Source organism: Odontesthes bonariensis, chromosome 5 (genome assembly GCF_027942865.1).
Source record: "Odontesthes bonariensis isolate fOdoBon6 chromosome 5, fOdoBon6.hap1, whole genome shotgun sequence".
In the NCBI taxonomy this organism is placed as follows: domain Eukaryota; kingdom Metazoa; phylum Chordata; class Actinopteri; order Atheriniformes; family Atherinopsidae; genus Odontesthes; species Odontesthes bonariensis.
In genome coordinates this window covers 15,622,752-15,643,968 of record NC_134510.1, presented here as the reverse complement: position 1 = coordinate 15,643,968, position 21,217 = coordinate 15,622,752, and the positions used below count along the sequence as shown (strand labels likewise).

At 38.8% G+C, this 21,217-nt stretch overlaps 1 protein-coding gene across 2 annotated transcripts in view; it reads right to left on the bottom strand.

The window, feature by feature from the left end:
• The window catches only part of ulk4 (unc-51 like kinase 4), an 85,303-nt gene that overhangs the window by 39,496 nt on the left and 24,590 nt on the right, over positions 1-21,217 (bottom strand). For both annotated transcript variants that reach the window (XM_075466588.1, XM_075466589.1), the window contains exons 20-22: positions 6,200-6,361; positions 5,655-5,840; positions 4,050-4,177 (exon numbers count right to left, since the gene is read on the bottom strand). In XM_075466588.1, coding sequence (XP_075322703.1) covers positions 4,050-4,177; positions 5,655-5,840; positions 6,200-6,361 — 476 coding nt within the window. The remainder of the gene's footprint in view (positions 1-4,049; positions 4,178-5,654; positions 5,841-6,199; positions 6,362-21,217) is intronic.

The following is a 21,217-nucleotide window of genomic DNA, read 5'->3' as shown; positions in this document are numbered from 1 at the left end:
CTGGTCCTGTGCTGTACCATATTTGAACACCCTATTCGACAACCTATAACCTGTGTTAGACAACAATTTCTGATAAGCATGGCTTCTTCCGATAATTAGGCCAGTTTATCATTTCTGACTGGAGCTGCCAGGTGTCTTGCAGGTCCATCAATCTCATCTCTTTTTGTTATTGCTCTGAGTTTAAGAGAGTCCATGGGAAATATGATGGTCAGTAAATGTGTGTTTCTGTATGAAAAAAGCGAGCAGTGAACCACTCCTTTAGCCCCAACTCTGCACCCATCCATCCATCCATCCATTATCTATACCGCTGAATCCGTCGATCGGGTCGCGGGTGGGCTGGAGCCTATCCCAGCAGTCAATGGGCGAGAGGCGGGGTACACCCTGGACAGGCCGCCAGTCCATCGCAGCCAACTCTGCACCCTTAAAGTAAATTAGCATTTACAATTGAATGTTCTGTTCCAATTAGTGCAATGCTGTGCCGGAGCCGATAAAGAACGGTGACTAGAGCAGAGTCATTTGAAGTGGGAGTGAATACCAACTAAAGACTTTCACAAAACAATGCAGACAAACAAGTCTATTGGCTGTAGTATGATACCCTGCTTATTTTAACAATGTGTCTTTTTCATGGAATAGCTCATTTGAGCGTTCATATAAGGGCAGTGGTTCCCAAACTTGTGTCCCCGTCCCACTTAGGGGGGCACCAAAGATCACAAGGGGTGCGAAAGGTTTTCAGTACATAGAGATCATCAGAATTATATTTGCACATATACAAATGCAAGACACATCTACAGAATTATCAGAAGTGTGCGTGAGAAGGAGTCGCACAAATGCAAATATTACATGTTTGTGCTTTTCTAGAATTGCAGGAAATAAAAAGTTGACTTCAAAGAGCACATTTACAACTGTGTAAAATCGGCTAACTAATGCACTTTCAATTAAAACAGATGCCCCACGGAGACATTCACTCAAGTGAATGTAGGGTGCTCATTCAAAAATCATGGTGCACAAAGGTGATCCTAATGCACCAAGTGGAGTACAGAGCTTGGAAAAATGACAGAAAAAATGTCAGAATGTTGGAAAAACATCTAAAGATGCAACAGTCTGGTGACATTGAGGGTGCATATCGATTTACACTAATGTGAATATTGATTTACTTCCTATGTTGCTTCAGGAAGAATAAGGAAGAATTAAGCCTTGTTTTACCAATGGAAAATCATCGTTTGCAAAGATGATCTCTCTCACTACTACAGATTCAATGGCAAGAAATTTGACAAAGAACAGCAAAGAACACAGTTTTGGATTGTGAAAGCACATGGAGTTGAGTTGCATGTCTTATTTTCCCATTCAGGTATCCATCAAAGAAAGCCGTCAAAGTCAGTAGCATCACATTTTAAATCTCTTCCTTTAACCTCAATGCTGGAGTCGACAAAATAATTTGGAAATAAGAAGATTAAAGCAGGACTTCATATTATAAAAGCAAGGCTTTCATGTGAATGCTCCGAATGTGCGGGAGTGAGCGGTTATGGTCAGAAAATTAGTGGGAGGGAGCAGAATATGTATTAGAACTCTAGTTCAGACATATAACATGTCTTAGAGCCATAGCAGGAAAAAAAAAAGAAATAGGGTATAAAATAAAAGTGGGATGTGTCATTAAAAATTGAGCAAATTTGTTGAAAGGGAAAGGGAGGAAGACAGGAATGAAATAGCAATTACAGTTTCAAGGATCAACATGTCAGTGATTTATAGTGATTATTTTCCAAACTAAAATGCAACCTGGTAATACACTAGCAGGGGAACTGACTGTATATATAAATCATGCATGTGCATCTGACCATAAGGTTCTGTCACAGTGTATAGAGTGGGGTGAAACACAGGACAAGCAGTTAATGAACCATTTGAAGTCCGGTAAAGCTACAACATAAAGAAGCATGAATTAAAAGTCCTGGGAACACACATTTATATTATCATTCCCATTGCTGCTGTACTAGTTTAATACAAGGGTTACGCAGAGTACAACTGCACTGCCAACAACCCCAGGCAGCACTTTCATGGAGGAAGTCTCTTTTTTCAAAGCTATCTGCTTGATATAAGATATAAGTGTGCTTAACAGCGTTTGAGGAGCGTTTCGATCATATCTGATTTTCTGACTCCAAATAAATCACTCCTCAAAAGCATGCATGAAAAAATTGTTGGTTTATATGACGTAAGCCTCCCTCCTCTTTTGATTTAGCTTGGTAATTTTCAACCATTAAAGGAGCACTAGGTAGCATTTTCACCTAAAATTATAGCCTTCAGGAGTTTAACAAAGGCTAAACAAGTCAATAGTAAGCGAATGAAGCCTGTCTCGCTCCCAACAGGGGTCTGTATGCTGAAAATCCCATATGTAACTTCGGCAGGAGCGACCCGCTTCTGAAGTGTCGTGATGAGCGAGAAGAGTCGTTTGTGTTTACGGCACTTAGCTAGGTACTGTATGCTAGCTGTAGCTGTAGCTATGTGTTCGCTTGCATTGAAGAGCCAACACCAAGCGTTTCATATTAGAGATATTATACAGACTGAATATGAAACGTTCGATGTTGGCACTTCCCATCTTTGTGAAATTTCTCCAAGCGTGATCTTGTTCATCTACCTTAGTGATCTGCGTTTTAGATCGCAAAGAGTCAGGTGATGACGGTGCTCTAATTCCTCCTGAGTTCGAGACGTAGCCTAGCTTCAGAAATACACGGACTGACCTGATTAGAATAAGAATAGCGTTTTGATCCGAACAAGAATTGTTGTCTACTCTGCGTTTATTGCGGCGTGTGTTGGTAGTGCCTGCGCACATCTGTCTAAGATGTAACTTTTGTAAGTGTCTGCTAATACAAAGGAATCACTCCACGAATACACCATGATGAGGGAAGAATCCCATTCAAGATCAGCAACAGTCCATCCATACATCCATACATCCATTATCTTCTGCTTGTCCGGGGGTCGGGTCGCGGGGACAGCAGCCTGAGCAGAGAAACCCAGACGAGCTGTCCCCGGTGGCCACCTCCTCCAGCAACAGGATTATAGCATATTATCTTGAGTTCACTCTACAGAAAATCTCTGATTATAGTATCTTACGTGGGCAGTCTACACTTGTGAATCAGATGACCTAACTGCACTGACTAAATAACACAACGGCAGCATTCGCCACGATGGTTAGTTAGTGGGTGTGTACAGGTGGGCATTTTTACGACAGTGTAGAATTTCAGTTTGACCAATAGAGATCGCTATACTGCCGCTAAACTACCTTGTATCCCTTTAAACACAAAGTTTTTCTAAATAAGTTTTAAGATCTTATTTTCTTCCGAACAAAAAAAAGGGCAAATTTTTGGACGTGTCCAACCGCAACGTAAATATAGAAGAGTTTATTTAGCTGTATTGTAGCAGTCGTGTTGCTGGGTAAGAGAACACACTCGTACCGAAAGCCACCGCTAAATAATTAAAGAGAAATCCCACTCTAAAATGGAGTTCACAAATGCTATTTGTTTGTTCTCTGACAGTTCAGTCTGTGTGAACATGTTCAACTATATTCCAGAGAAACTAATTAGCCAGTAGTCTGACAGACTGACTGGAGTTAAGAGTAAGCTTCACTAGTCTCAGTGCAGTTAGACAGCAGGAGGGTGCAGAGGGAAAAATGTGGTAAGTTACGAAGAGCTCATGAAATCTGATACAGTGCAATTAAAGAGTGCAACTCTTTAATCAGCCAAAAGAAATTATAATTCCACCTTGCAGTATCTCTGCATTTGGTTGTCTCTTTTTGTAGCACAACTGCCAAACGGGCAGAGCTCACAGTTACACCAAAACCCTAATTTCACCCATAGCTTCACACTTTGTGAATGACTGTGAAATGATATTCAAACAAATTTCAGACAATTAAAAATATTATCTACTTTCTAGTTTCTTAAAGAATTGGTCATATAAAATTAATTTGCCAGTTTAAAACATTATCTTGCATTACTGAGAGGCTCGCTTTGTCTGTTTATGACTGCGCAGCATTCAGTAATCTGTGATTGTGCGTCATTTACCTGTGCTGACAGCAGTAAAGCAGCGTGTGTGTGCTGTCCTGTATTAGCAGCAGGAGCAGCAGTAATGCTTTAGCTCGTGTTACTGTGGATGCGCTCTCAAGACAGCGCAGCACCTTCAACACCAAATCCTACAAGACACAAACACACAAATGAATCAAGTGAAAATACTGCTGAGACACTTTGTCAATGCTTTGCAGCTCAGTCTAATTTAATAACATCAACCAATGGCAGCAATCTCTTCAAATTTAAAATGTTCACTTCGTAAAATCCCACTTAAGCCAGATGACTGTTTCTATTATCAGAATTTAAACAATACTGTAAGTTTGTCAAACGAAAAGAAACAGACAGAAGAAAACTGTGTCCTCCAGTTGTTTAAATTCATACAGAATTTGAAATAAATAAATGAATGAATAAATTAATAATACATTACTCATCAGGCAAAAAATGTAATCAGCTCAGGCTTCATTTTACCACACAACACAAACACATACACACAACTATTCACTCAGCAGTAGTAAATGGGTGGAAAAATTTTCCAAAAACTGTCCAACATTCATTACCATTATCATCCCCACCAACACTGTGCACAACAGAGTGTGTGTGTGTGCGTGTGTGGTTTTGTGTGTGAGAGAGCAAATGTGAAAGCATGTTCATGCCTGTGTGTTTATGGAACGAGACACCAAGTTAATTAATTTCAAAGCCCAGCAGTGTGTGCTTAGCTGATAAGTCCCTCCCCACTACCCATAATGCCTTGCTGAAGTAGAAGACTGCAGTGTGTTCATTCAGCCAATTAGCCCAGATACTGACACACTAAACAAATTAGAGTTTGTGCTTTTGTGCACACACACACAGTCACTCTCTTATATGCATGTGCACAAACACACATGAGGAGGCAGAGTTCTGTGTAAACAAACTCTTGGACTGTTTGTCTTTGTGCCAGGGGAGAGAAAGCAGGGGGGGGGCAAGGGGGAAAGGGTGAATGCATATCAGTTTATAATTAGAGCAGAGTTGAAGTACCAAGTTTGTGTTCTAGTGTTAAATTGCAAATGCTCAATGCAAATAAATTCAGTTCAGAGTCAATTATCAAATCCAGACTCCAAGTTGAAAAGCTTCAAATCAATTTCAGCCCCTCTGCCTCAGCAAGATTAGCACATCACATACATACGAGATGGGATGTCTTATGAAAAATTAAATAAGTAAATCCTGACAAATTAGTTCATTCACAGTTCAGCTTTAGTTCATGAACTGTGTGGAAGAGAGGAAAGGATGCACTCTGACGAAGACAGAAAGGAAGAACAACGTGAAATGTTGAGAATGTGAGGCCATTTTTGTTCTTCATGCTGTTGTGTAATTATCTAGCCCTGTTTTCATCCCTCAGCCATTGTGTAAAAATCTCCTCATTTGAAACATTCCTCACAAAAACTAAAAGTCCAACTGTACTCATCAGTAATGCTGACAGCTAAATTTCCTGTTAAGTGTTGCTATAACAATATCAGCAATAAACATTAAAAGGTATAGTGTTTGCAGCTGATATGTATCCTGAATGAAATTAATATTTGTGTATCTCATACTGTCTTCTAAATGTGCTTTGGAGTGTGAACGCACCTGGCTTTGAGCGATGCGATGCATTTGGATGTGTGAAGTGAGCAAGGCTGTGGCCACAGCAGTGAGCAGGTGCTGCTGCACTCTGGCCCCTGATCCACCTACTTCCTCAAAGATGGCTGCAGGGCCACAGGTGTCAATCACTGCCAAGAAGACCGCTGGGTCCACCCGGGTTAACCTGGAAAGAGACTGAAGAAACAGACAGACACACACTGAGATAATGTCCAGTATGTCATTTATGAGCTGTGATCTAATCCCTTTGTCAGGTTGCAGTATCTGTTGTATTTTCATTTCTTGTGAGTTGGTCAAATGATGGAGAATGTATCATTATCAGAAGTATTTAGTTTCACCTTAATGTTCCACTAAGAATTGAATGCATGTCTTCCAAAACATGTTTTTCTATTTGTAAAGCTGCTTTTTCAATGCCAGCATATTAACTTGACCACTATGTTCTGGCTGAGTACGTGTGTGTCTATGTGTGCTTGTGTTTCCTTTGAGGAGATACCTGACATGACCGTGTTTATGTGCATGTTATAATGTAAACTTACAGAGATGGCAGTGACTCGGACAGCCTCTACAGTAGAGTGAGTGAACAGGTACCACAGGGCAGAGCCTATCTCTGTGGTAACCAGATGATGAGAGGGTTCAGACACAACCGTGGAGATGTTCTCTATGGCTTTAGCAGCCATATGGTGAACTATAGCATCATCCTGTAAAACAGATAAATCAACTTGGCTGTAATGACCAGCTAAGAACAATAAGTGTGTTTAGCTTAAGGTCAGATCATATTTTTGTAAGGTGAACATTTAAGATGGTAATGACAAATTTAGATCTAGCAGTAGCCAATCATCATTTCTCAATAAGAGTATAACGGCCATCTCTTACATTCTCTGACATTTATCTGCTTAACACAGTCATTAAATGGACAAGGACGCATAATAACAAGAAGACACCAAAGGACAAGCAAACAGAGGAAAAGAAGATCATGTTTAGCTACAGGGTGGCCTGAAAAGCCTCTGGGGTTCCTAATGTTTGAACACCCAGGTGAAGGACATCTTCTATATTTACCATTAAATATGCAAAAAGTGCTTTAAACCGTGGGTAGGAATTTGTCCAAGCATCCCAATACCGAAGCATATTTGTTAGTGTCCAAACACTTTTTCCATCTTTAAAATCAGTCATTATGACGGTGCATTTGGTGCTTTTATTGTCACGTTACCAACTCAAAACTCGATTACTGAAAAACGTGATGAAGCAAAAGACAGCAATTTACAAAGAACTAATGTACTCACAAACAGACAATTAGATTAGCAGTCATCTCAATGAAGGGAAGAAGGTGTGTGTGAGTTCACTAAAGTGAGAACGAATTTGTGTGCTTTGTATGTGTGGATGCTTTGTGTACACTGCATGTGTGCCCACACACCTTTGCCTCAGTAGAGAATAGCTGTTTGTGTTCAGACAATGGGGCCAGACTAATGAAATCTCTGTGACTGAGGAAATTAGTTTTTCAAGGAAAGTCATTGTGGGAAAAGACAGGAAGTAGAACAGAAGTGATTGCCTGTCAGGTTATTATTGTGTTTCACTGTGTTACATCACTTATACACTATTCTCCCTAGATATGAGATACAATGGAGCCTATTCCAAAACAAAGTTAACTATATTCTGTGGAAGAGGTGTATATAAAAGCTGAAACATTAATTTCCCCATGCTAATTTCTTATGGTAATATGGAAATTGAAAGCAGGTGATAGTGATGAAACTGGTTGATAATTGTTGCATATTTCACATTGCACTGACAGTCCACACAGTTGAGTGGGAATGAAAAAATAAATAAAAATCTGGACTGAGAAAAGTAAATGATGATGGATTGAAAATATATTGTACTCGATATATAACCATAATAAATATTAAAGTTCATAATATCAAACTCTCCTATCATGTTGAATACTATAGTGAGAAATTTTCACATTGTGCTGATCTTTTGTTATATCTCTTAACTATGTATTAGGCTGTGTCTTTCTCGACATATTGAGATTTGTTACTGAACTTTCTACTGGTAAAACATTGAGATTTGAAAGATTTTTCTGTGCTGGTTTGGATTCTGTCCAGCTTAATATATTTCTGTCGGCAATTCTGGCACTTTTCAACATCTGTTATGAGGAGATACCATGCTAATGGGAGAGTTGTTCACACCCGGGAGCAGCTGAATAAGACCCCAAAGCTAGAAGATAGACAAGTTGATGAGGAGGCATCAAGAATGTAGGGCAGGACAGAGAGAAATAAGGAAGTTTAAATCATCTCTTCTCTTGCAGGTCATGGGGAATGAGAGCTCAATGGCGAATAAAGTGGACAAGCTTGGGGTGTTGATTTGGACACAAAGGAAATATGAATATAGTAGTGTTTTTTCCCCAATACATGGTGGAGGAACATGCTCCAACGCTTCTCTATACAGCTGTCAGACAGCTCTACAAAGAAGCAAGAGACCGCACACATAACAATAGAGTAAAGGAAGACGATTTGCGGTGCTTGTTGATGGTGTAATCCAGCACATGTTACAGAGAGTTCACCTGCGTTACAGTGCTTGCCAATGCCTCTTGTGACATCATCAGTTCAGTTGTTGCCAGGCTAATAACACCCAAATGTATACACATCTCTGGATGTTTTGCCATACCTCTCTCTCCAAATCTTTCAACAGATTGTCAACTGATTTTTTATTTTATTCTTTCCATAGTTATTTTCATTCAATAATTCATATTATTATAATATACATTATAAAACTCCTCTTTTTTTTTGTCACTTTTGGCCTTTATTGAAAAGTTGCTCAACAGGAGAGGGAGGTAGAGAGAGAGGGGGAAGGACATGGAGCAGAGGGCCCGAGACAGGACTCCAACCAGGGATGTTTGCTTCTAAGACCTTCAGCCTCAGTTTATGGGACGCCTGCTCAACCAGTTGCGCTACCAAGCATCCCGTGTCATTCATTTTAATTAAATTCAATATGGATGGACGAATGAATGTTTATGTGAATTTGGCTGCAGGAATGCTTTGAATTTTTTGTAAACATCTGGATCAACTTTGTAAATCCATTACAACATAGATTAATTCAACAGACTGAGGCGGTTGGTCCTTCAGAAATAAGGAGGTGAAGGGTCCAGTTAAGAAGCACATCAGCTGTAACATAGCCACTGAGAAGTGACAAATGGTAACTGGACAGTGCTTTTCTAGTTTAGCTGAGAATCTGCCCACACCTACATCAACCAAAACGCGTTTACACAACAAGCTATTTTATGTAAAGCACTTTGAATTATTTTGTACATGAAATGTGCTATACAAATAAACTTGACTACAAGCCACATTCACACACACACACTCACAAAGCACCTCTTAGTCTATACAAGGGTGAAGGCTCCACAGTGCTTATTTCTCTATCACACATATTCACATACTGATGGATGCATCGGGAGGCAATCTGGGGTTTGGCATCTTGCCCAATGACACTTCAAACAGGTGGTCCGGAGAGGGCTGGGAATTGAACCACAGACCTTCCGATTGACAGATGACTGCTCTTCCTCCTGAGCTGCAGCCTCAAAAATAATCCTTCAACAAAAAATAAGCATTCTGTCCAGTCGAAGCTGTATGAAAAAGTTAACCTAAAGGACTGTGAAAATTGGTTTTCTCTTGGAAATATGCATGTACCTCTGACATTTTATAATGCCGAGGCTTTGATGCCTGGTCACTTCATATTATCTATTATATAGACACATCATTGTCAACCACATGGGAACTTATCATACTCATACTTCATTACTTACACATCAGTCACTGTCAACCCAAATAACCAACCTATGAATCCAATATAGAACATCACAGTATGTTTACAGCACCAGGGGACTATGTCGAACGACAGTATTATGAATCTTCTGGCACCCCTTCGGGAAGCAGCAGAATGGTCTGTTCCGGCGTTCCCCAGGCTGTGCGGGCCGGCTCACTAATGAGCTCACGGGGGATCACCCACTGTCTGCCAGTTTAATAGACAGCAGCTTTGCCAGAAACTACACAGAGAAGAGCGGAGGTGGTGGAGGGTTATTAAAGAGAGACAGAATGAGAAAGATAATCTTACATGGGGTGAAAAACAAGAAACTCATGTGAGAAATTCCATCATTATGATGCAAAGAGGAGAATAAAGGACACAGATGAAAAGAGGAAGTTGTTCTCATTAGGTCACCCGCTATGAGAAACAATTCAAGCAGCACATTTATTACACAGTATTATACTTAAAATAATACCTGAACTTTTTATCTCCATGAGGTAAAGTAAGTTTGAAGCAATTCATTTTGCTCAAAGAGCTTTAACCAAGTCAAAGGGTCCTGTTGAATTGTCAAAAAAATAAAATAAAAATTACCTTGGATTTTTTTCCTGAGCTAATCTGTTTTGTTTTTTTTACCTCATCAGCAAACTTCATGATGTTAAGGGGAGATGGAAGGAGAAATTCTTAAGGACTTAGGAAAAGACGACCATGTTGCAATGAGAATCCAACCATACCTACATCAAGGCACAAAAGGGAAATATATTGGAACTGCAGGCTGCTCACGCTCACCCTGTTGTCCTCATATTTATTTACATCAGTCACAGTTAGTAGAACTGGGTGAACACATTGAAGTGTTGCAGCTATAGGGAATTGTGTTGCTTAGTTGTCTCCTTTCTTTTGGAAAGGATGATCCAGAGGTTCCTTTGTTAAAGAGGATAAATAAAGGAGCCAGTGAAGCTCCTCCCCCTGGCATTTAGAAAATTCAAATGGCTCGTCACAGCTCTTGGAAACATTACTCAGCAGAAAAAAAATATTTTACCAGACCTGAATTCTAAATGTTGCACATTTGTCATTTTACATGAAACACTGAGTGCTTGAAAACCCGACAGACCACATTTTGAACATGTTGGAAAACTTCTTTAAAAGTCTGTAATGGAGGAAGCATTGACATAACTAAAGCAATTAGTAGAAGTAGAAGCACCAATACAGCAATGCAAAAACAAGCAGAATGAATAATGCCTGACTAAGTGTAGAAAAAGGCATATTATTAAGAAACAGTGTGTAAACCTCTGGTTACTGTAGCAGCTGCTAAAGGTGAAACTAGATGGTAGAAGACTGAAGGAAAAAATTAAGTTTTTATTCACCACACCTTTTTTGTTTTTGGAGATTTTCCTTTTATACTTTCATACTGGATCTGTTAATGGCTTTCGTCAAAGTTCTGATGAGCCTCCTTATTTTCAGTCCAAGTTTACTTGTTCTGTTGCTTTTGTAAAGCTCCTGTTTTCTGTTTAGTTTGTATTCGATTTATTTCCTGCTTTACTTTGAAAGTGTATTTCTCTTTTAGATGCATGTAATGTCTGGTTTGATTTCCATAGCTCGCTGACTCCTTTTCCCAAGTACACCAACCTTTGTTTTGTATATTCCCAAGCATGAAACTGCCCTGGTGCACCACAGGGCTAATATACCAAAATTTATAACTTTGGTTTCGAGCCCAGCACAGCACAGCTTTGCTTCACTGAATCATGTAACGCACGGGCAACTAGATAACAACACATTTCTGACATAACAAATACATTCTAAAATAAAAAAGAAATACATAGTCACCGTTACAATTTTACTACTGGAGAGAACTTGGATATAAAACAACACACAGAAGCAGAGCCATCTGTTGCTATTGGTGAATAATAACGGGTTACCTCCCTTGCTCTGTCGTGTTTGATTTGCTTGGCTTTGTTGGCACGGTTACCTATGTGCAGGTTTAAATCCATTCAGTTGTTGTATGTATACTTTGTTTTCATGTCCATCTTGGGTCCATACATTTCACAGCACTTTGGCTATTAGCCACAACTAAGAATTAAGAACTTTCAACATCAAACTAACTGATTAATTCTAAAACAGTTTTCACAAAAAGTTATAAACTGAGCAACTGAATTTGATGCCAATTTCTATTCATACTTAAATTGGGTGACTATGTGGATCTTATACGTATATCTACCAAACAGCCACAGCTTTGTGTCTGGTTCGGCATTTTTACCTAAATATCTATAAGAACTAGCTTCTGTGAGTTCCCCCATATAATTTAGAATTCTGCAGCACCTGGTTGCTCGAAAATGTATGAATAGGCTAATTCAAGTTTGATAAAGATGAGGACTGTCATTTCACCTGAACACCCTGTCAAACATATAGTAGGCCGACTTCTGGAGGCTGGATCACTGTCATAGCACTAACATGGACGCAAGAACACTTCATCTGAAATATTATATTTTCATCTTAATAGCTGGTAAAAAGTTGAAGTTTTGGCACAGCAGGAATTAGATATTCTGTTAGTAAGGAAATTTAATACAAAAAAAAAAGTAACCGGTATCAAGGTTCTATAAAGCTACATTACCCCAGAGTGCTTGCACGTGTGTGTATCACATCAGACAGTGAATAATATTGGATAGTCTGCAGTTAAAACTATTTCAGGGTGTTCCTTTTCCAGCTGTGGCCAATCATTAGCTCGTCCACTCCTCATTTTGTGGCATGATATTTTGTTTTTAATCATCTTGGTGTACTCACATTTGCCACATTGTTGCTATCTTTTGGCAGGCAGGACACCATGGACATCTTGGGTCTGTTCTTTGTGGGCAACGTGTGAGATGGGAGCTTTGGCTTGAATTTACACACTGTTCCTACCATCATCAGCTTCCTCTTAAGAACCTAACGCTCCAACTTCTGCACAGTAATAAAGTTATGATATGTCCACTGCGTCCCTGTGTCATTACTAGAACAAGATCCTCCATCTGGCTTCCCTACACCTGCAACTTCCATGCATGTGACAAAGAATTGTTGTGTCCCTCTATTTATCAGATGAGATCATTTGTGAGAAAATATACAAAAGTTCTTGGAAAAAATAAGGTAAAATGTGCAGGAATGTGGGAACAAGTGTACGTGAAGAGCTGTGTGCAACACACAGCAACCGTGGCCCCTCCCCCGTTTATGCACAGAATCAATATGCGAGGAAGCGAGGCTTGCTGAGTTACACTGTTGCTACTTCAACTCTTTTGTTGCAATATTGGAGCCTTTAAAATAACTTTTTCAAAAAGAAGGCACCCCCTGAAAAACATAGCAACTTAAGGCTGCCCGTTCCTGCTGCAGGCAGAGAGAAGGATGAGCTTGCGGGCACCCTCCGAATATGGAAATGAAGAAATATGGAGCCAATTTTACCAAGAACAACAGGCTGAACTGCAGTCTCTGAAGTGTGTGCAGCAGCTTGCCAGCGAATAAAGACGTAAATGTGAGGGAAACAAATATACACTGACAGTATGATCGTTTTCTACATTGTGGTCAAGATCAAGATCGATCACGAAAGAAAATGATATCATAATATTTTTTGTCCCGTCACCAAGCCCCAACTGCATCCTTGTCGTGGAATAGCAGGAGCAGAAAGATAAAACTCAGAAATTTATGCACACATATACAAACAAAACACACACACACACATACACAGAGTAAGCACGGGTACGCTTACACACACTTAGATATTACTCTCGGGTTCAGTGGACCCGAACACCATATACATGATAAATGTTTTGAGGAGTGTGTAGCTTTGAGTCATTGTAAAAGTCTTCATTTGTATGTTCTTTATAGAAAATAGCAAAAGTTGAAAAATAACGAAACAATGTTTCTAAACAATGTTATTTTGTACCAACTTATGTTATTCATTGTGTGGAATCATCATATCAAAAGTAACCAGTACCGTAATTACCTTCAAATATATGAATGAAGTAGAATAGAAGGTATTAAATTTAGCTCTGAAGTACAAAGGCCATAAAACTGTAACAGAAGTACAGAAGCTGAGTCAATGTACCAAATAACTTTAAACCACCGCACACATAAACAAACAAAGTAAACATCTATGAGGCATAATATTAAATATGATTACAATTGTAGTTTAAATTAAAGCTTTGTTTGCTTTTTTTCTTTTTTAAAAAACGAGCAGGCGTGACGGACGGGAGTTGTTAAAATCACTGACTTTTACAATTGATTTCAGTGAGCCTGCTTAGGATCATGTTATTTTGTATGTTTGTATTGTGTATGTACTGCTGGGAAGAAGTTGAACAGATGTGATGATTTACTAGAAATTTATCATAGAAATCATATTTCTAACAATGCGTTACCAGTAATTATACTAAGTAAAAAAGAAAATTATATACAAATGAAAAAAAGTTTATTGTAGGTAGACTGGATAAAATGACAAAAAACCTACCACATACATTCAGATATGATATATTAGCAGGTATTGGAATAAAGGTAAGGTTATTATAGACAGATATAATACTCAGGAAAAACCTATGAAGTCTGCTTGGTTAAAATCTCACAATTACAGGAAAAATTAATCCTTTTTTTCCCCACCTGTATTCTGTTTAAACAAGATTTCTATCCTCATCGTGTTTCCACGGGACTAACTGGATTAGGCTGAAAATCTGTCTCATTCTGCACCTCAGGACTGACAAAGATTTACACACTTTGAACCCTTGGCTAAGTTCTTTTTAAGTGAAAGACTTAAAAGGGAGGCCTACATGGAACAAGAAGACCATGTCCTCCAGGGTTGATCAGTGCACTAGTTTTATATCCAACATGTTTGTACCTGTTCTGAGTCTCAAAGACATCCCCATTACAAAAACTACCCAAGCGTCTGTGCTTGCACAGTTCACGTCTGATGTGGTTTCCCTCTGTCATTAAGGGCCGTTAGAATGTAGAGCACCTGGTTTCAATGACCCCCTTTGACAGAGATGTAGAAACTGTCTACACAACAAACTCATATATCACACATCTAACAGTACTGATAGCTACGACACTTAGAAAAGGACACTCAAGCAGACAAGAAATGATATAAACCAATAGAGAAAAGTAGGTAAAGTGAGACAGACATATTCAGACAAAACAAATTAATAATGAAGAGGAAATAAGAGAAAACAGAGGAGATACAGTCAAATGGATGGACGGGACAGGAAGGAAGTGAACACACAGTGTGTAATTTCACAGCTCACCTGTCAATGATCATATAATATATGGAGATTCATACAGTTGACAAGTAATCTTTCCTTTTAAGAGCATTCAAACAAATACAAAGTCTTTGTAAGAAAGTCTTTAGTAAAACAGTAATTTTTCTTCGGATAACACACACACACACACACACACACACACACACACGTTTGGAAGCCTGAACACTAACACATACCTGAGTACAGGGATTTCTACTTAGACAAACTGCATGAGCATGATTATAATATCACTTCTGAAAGTATACTTTCTTTGTTTTAAAGCTTTGAGTTGTCTATGTGCCCTTCTGCATGACGGGCCATCCTGAGGCGGAGGAAGGCTTGGTGTGCTGCCAATTCTGCATTTTTGTTGCAATATTTACCAACATTTCTCTGGAAGGAATCAAGTGAAAAATCGAGTAAAAAAAATCTTGTGAACACCTTGCTCCAAGCGCAGAGAAGCAAAAGAGCTCGCACTGACCGTATCGCTGTAACGACGAGAATAGGGGCACGCAGCCAATTTTACAAAGTCACAATGGATTCATCTACGGTGTTTTACCAGAGAAGTACGGCAGCTGATAAGGATGTAAATGTGAGTGAAACACTGATTGGCAATTTGTTTCAGCTCCAAAAAGGAAACCTCCTGTTGAGTTGCATACATGCATACTTCATACAGCAACTGAACTGAAAACTAGTTTTAGTTGCAAATTTGATTTGACCGTAATGTTCTTGACCTGTCAATTTATCAAAATTATTAGGGTTATAAACTAATGTACCAGACATTGGAAATGACTCATTGTTATCCAGTGAAATGTGTTATTTAGCAGGAAGGGTGAACAGTTTTGCAGGTCACTGTTAGGAAGTCACCTTCTCTGTACAAGCCGATCCTAGAATCACCCCCAGTTCCAACAATCAAGCCACAAAGGTCAGAGTGTGATGATATAGAGCTACTTGAGCACATAAGGTGTTGGGGAAGCAACATTTATAAATCGCACCATGAGATCCTGTGGATATGCAAAAACTAATGGCTAAAATTATGACTCCCAGTCCCCAAAACTTGAAAAAAGTCCAATATTCCAGCATGATCATGATCAAATAGACACCGCATAAAAAAAATAAAAAAAAGAGGTCACATGCTTTTGAATCATTGACATTTCGGTGATATCAGGCGGGGTGTGTTTTACAGATCGACTTACTTTCATTCCATATGTGTGAATGCTTTTGATTGTGCACGAACATGAAGTGGTCATTCCATGTTAGAGACACAAGGCTCGGGCCCAGGACTGTCTTTTAAGAGTCACCCTCTGTTCTCATCTCCTTTGTGAAAGATAGTGATAAATCATTAATAGGTTTACCACTGTCGTGTGTATGTGTGCGAGAATCCGTTTGTGTGTAAGAGGGGTTTCTGCCGGGTGCCCTCTGGCTTCTATCACTGCAATACTGTTCACAAACCATTTCTTTTGCAGACACACACACACACACACACGCACACACACACACACACACACACACACACACATTATTCATCATAGGCAGCTGAAGCATCATCTTGTTCAGGCTCATAAATAATTTCCTGCAGCTCAAGTCTGGCCTGGAAACCTGCCTTTCACTCCATGCCATCCACTCCCCCTCTCCAAGTACAACTCTCTCCTTTCCTCACTGTCTGCCTGCCATATCCTCCCCCTCTCCAACTACACTGATTCGGTTTCTTTTTTTTCTTACTCTCCGTCACTCTGTGCTACTCTTCACTAGCCTCTCTCCATTGGTAAAACCACCATGATCCCTTTGGGCTGTGTGCTCCCCACCACTTCTTTCCCAGTCAAACCCCTCCCCTAGCACAGAGATCTGTATCCCTCTCTGCAGTGCTTTACTTGTAAATCAGGAAAACTCTCAACGGCAGCAGAAGGGGCTAGGGTGATCCAGCGGGTCAGAAAATGCATCAAAAACACGCTGCCTGGAGCACATTTGACAGGGTCTTGGCACTATGTCTTAATGCTGTCATGCAATTAACAGTGTAGGGCACTGGATTTGCATGTAAAACATCGGTCGAAAATGTTCTTCTCTCGCCAAAATGACATAAGAAATGCATAAAAATACCTTAGTCTCAAGCTAATCAATGAACAAATAATGAAGAAAAACAGTTAATCTGGTAAGGTTGTAAAAAGTTGATCGGGAAAGGGTAATAAATACTGTTTATTTCAAGGGATTTTTGCTCTCCTCTTAAAATGTTCTGAGCTTTACTGGAATACCTAAAATCATACCAACAGGTATGAATACAGCATTTTCTATTCTGAAAGACTTAATTTTGAATAATGAAAAATATTTGTACTAAATAAATACTAATTAATATGTCAGATGCATCATATCAATGCTGTGAAAAATGGTTTGCTGAGTAAAAACTGTCCTCTGGTTTATGCAACACTTAGTTTACTTTTAGTAAATCCTTGTGAATCCAATCGCATTACGCTCATTTTGAGCAATAGAAAGCCAAACATTTTTCTCAATAACTGGTGAAGAGACTAAATCGCTTTATGTTAGATCTGTTTGTGAAAGATCCTGCATCGATTCATAAACGTTAAGAATCAATTCTTTAAATGTTGATCGATAAAGTATTGCTGAAGGAACTCAAAAAGTGGAACTTAAGTGAAACAGCCAGACAGTTCACAGCAGAAGAGCAAGATGGCTGAGCGAGAACTCGGACTGGCACCTTCTGGATTAAAAACTAACACTAACTAACTAAACTTAACTAACTTTGGCCTTGATGAAGTTTAACTTTAATATATTTGAAAAGTTATGAACATAAGAAACTATACAACACATTTGCACCCAGGAAAAGATGTAAAATGCACTTGATCATAGAGGCTGCAAACCTGAGGACTCAAAGAATAAAAAAAAAAAAGACCAATACGGTCATTACTTTAATTACCAAGGATCTGCATCCATCTTCAGTCTTACAATCTAGACTTTTGATCAATGTTGTGCACTTTGGAGTTTAGATACAACGTCCCATCCTAAAAAGATTATTCTGACAGAGAATTCAGTCATCAGAAATTCAGAAATCAGGTAGGATAGCTCTAACATGTGGACATTCATTGCCCCAGAGCCTTGTCAGCATAACTATGCATCTGCCAATAATATGTGAAAAAATGTCTTGTGTGCTCCAAACAAGTGCAGTTAATAAGTTATTGTATTGCACATAACAGGGGGATGTTGTTTAGAAGTCTGTTTCTTCTGATACAGAATGTTGATGTCTGTGTTAAAATACCACAAGTATGCTGTTAGAGGCCCACTTTTCCTGTCAGTTCTTCTTCAAGGCTGGCAAATATAATGAAAATGTAAACTTTTAGTTGACCTGTCACATTACTTTTATTTGTTCCATCAATAAAATATACTGGAAGTTAGTTCTTCATGGATCATTACAAATACTTTGCAGGTAGAAAGTAGTCCAAAAGTGAGGAAAAAGAAGTCCTGTGTAGAAGAAAAGATGCATCAAAAATCATTTTATAAATCACATCTCAGCTCTTTTTTCCTTCACAAAACAGAGGCAATCACTCACTGTTCAGATAAAGATTTGCTTGAATTTTAAAAAGTAAACAAAAAAACTATTACAATAGGGCAGCAGAATCTCCTCGAAGGACAAACAGCCAAAACCTAACTTTCAAACTTAGGCAATGAGCCCAACGCGTATTCTTGGTCTCAAACATGTATTTGTCGTAGGCTTTGTAACAGAAGTCAAGTTTCTTTCAAGGGGAGAATTCCAAGAAGTTTGTAGGTGCATGTAATCAAGCTGGTTGTTACAATATGTGTTTTACATATTACATAGGACGGAGTGTCTGCGCTGTCTGGTAAATCATTGCACAACTATGTCTCACATAGCAAAGAGTTGTTTGCTGCTGTATTAAGGTTTAAATTATTCCAAGCTGCACCTTTAACTTTGATATCAACCTTGATACACTGCCCATAGGCGAGGGATAAATTTTCTGGAAAAAAAACAACATCTTTGTTCCAAGGCCAATTCAGCAATAAATTATTCACTAACTCATACTAAAATCATATCAGTCGACTATTGTGGCAAATAGCTGAGTCACAGCATTGTTTCCTTTGTAGAAACAATAGAAAACCCATCATGAATTCATTCATTTATCTATTCTCCAATCTGTTTAGTCCATTTCAGGGTAACGATCAATCTCATGAATTATCCATCTGTATATCTCGAGGTCCTATTTTAGAAAGAAATGCATATTTCATTAGGGACAAAACAACGTAACAACAGTGTGTATCAACAGAGAACACAAAAAATACGTCTCTGGCGTAACAATTCATTAAGTCACTGGATAATTCAAATATATTACCTAACTTTCATTCATCCATATACAAAACTATAAACTGTGATAAAATGTCCTTCTCCCATTCTCTCCTTCTGCAATCTGATGTCGAGGACAGAACAAGCTGTTGTTTTCACAGCTTAGTGGGTCAACACTTTACCCAAAGTCAGATCAACAGAGATTTAATGGTAAAGCGCTTTGAGTGGTCAACGAAATCCTCGTCACACTCCTTAATCTATACAGCGTTACAGGTATGGACTGGACCACTAGCCTTCAAACTGGGAGAGGAGTGCTTTTCTCCCTGAGCTACAATCCCTTAATACAACTATCCATTAAGTCTACTACACCCTCATGCAGCTGGGATCAGATTAGAAGCTGGACATGATCTGTAACACCAGTTTATGACTCACATTCATGTCTACTGGTAATGCTCACTCACCTGGGAAGGAGTCAGATTACCTGGAGAAGACACTTGTAGGAGAAAACGTGGGAAAAGCTCTGCATGGATTCAGTGCAGACGCTCCACATAAATGCCACCATCTCTGTCACACTTCCGACTATCCAGCAATTTTTTCACTGATCATTCACAATCTTATTTAGTTAGATATTCCATAAATGTGGGGATGCTGCGTAAAGTGTAAGTAAAAGCAGAACGTATTCATCTGCAAATCTCATTAACTGATATTTTATCATGAATAGAGCATAGGAAACATATCAAATGTTGAAAGTAAGACATTTTGCTAAAAATATTTGCTCATCTTGAATTTGAAAGCAGCTGCATGTCTCACAAAAGTTGGGACGCAGGCAACAAAAAGATGTGAAAATAACTAGTACAAATAAACAGCAGCTGAAGGAACATATTGCAAATAATTAGGTTAACTGGCAACAGGACATGACTGGTTCTAAAAAAAGCACCGTAGAGTGGCAGAATCTCTCAGGAGTAAGAAGGGCAGAGGCTCAGTAATTTACAAAAAACTGTGGCCACAAATTATGGAGCAATTTTAAAATAATGTGCTTCAATGTGGAAATTTTGAAGATTCTGAATAATCCATTACCTACTGTACACAATACCATCAAACGATACTGAGAATCTGGAGACATCTCTTTGCACAAGGGACATGGACAAAAATCAGTTTCGGATGGCCATGATTATCAGGAAATCCCTACACTGACTTCTACAAGTACACTTCCAGAAGTCAGTGTGTGAACACAGTTCACTGTGCCATCCACAAATGCATGTTAAAGTTCTGTCATGGAAGAAGAAGTCAAATGTGTTCATGATTCACAAACACCACCTTGTACTCTGGGCCAAAGCTAATTAAAAATGGACTGAAACAAAGTGAAAAACTGTTTTGTGTTTTAGTGAATTAGTGCCTATGGAACTGGCAACTTAAATATCTGTCACCATCAATGATGTATTATATTTACATGTTTCAAAGCAACATCTACTCTTTGTTTCTTTTTGCATATTTCAGCAAGACAATGCTAAACCACATTCATCTATTACAACAGCATGGCTTTATATTAGGAAAGTCCAGGTGTTGGACTGGCCTGCCTGTAGTCCAAACCTTTTACCAGCAGAAAACATCCAGTTAATCATGAAATACAAAATACAACAAAGACTGGAATACTATATCAACCAAGAACCAAATCCTCACCTAAAGGTCCTGCAAAACAGCTCTCCTCAGCTCCCAGACATTTAAAAACTGTTGTAAAAAGAACACAGTCGTAAACATGTGTCCCAACTTTTGTGAGACATGTTGCTGCTATCAAATTCAAGATGAGCTGATACTTTACATGAAATAGTAAAATGTCTCACTGTCAACACTTTCTGTTTTCTATTGTGGATTAAATATTCACTTATAAGATTTGGAAAACATTGCATTTATTATTTTGTTATTTACATTTTACATATGCTCAAATAATCTGAATTGAAGTTATAAATATATAATTTCATTTTAAAAAATTAGATGACAAACTGTTGGAAAGGTAGAACTGTAGCAGAGACAGAGGCATGGGATCTCCAGAGAAAGACATGCCTGCACTGAGGTGTTGTGTTTGTAGCATGGCAACAACTGAGCTCATGACATCACATGTAGTCATGTGTCAGCTGGCAACACAGGTAAACTGTCATAGCAGACAACATGAATGGAAAGTTTCAGTTAAAAGTTTAACATCTGTGTGCAAAGACACT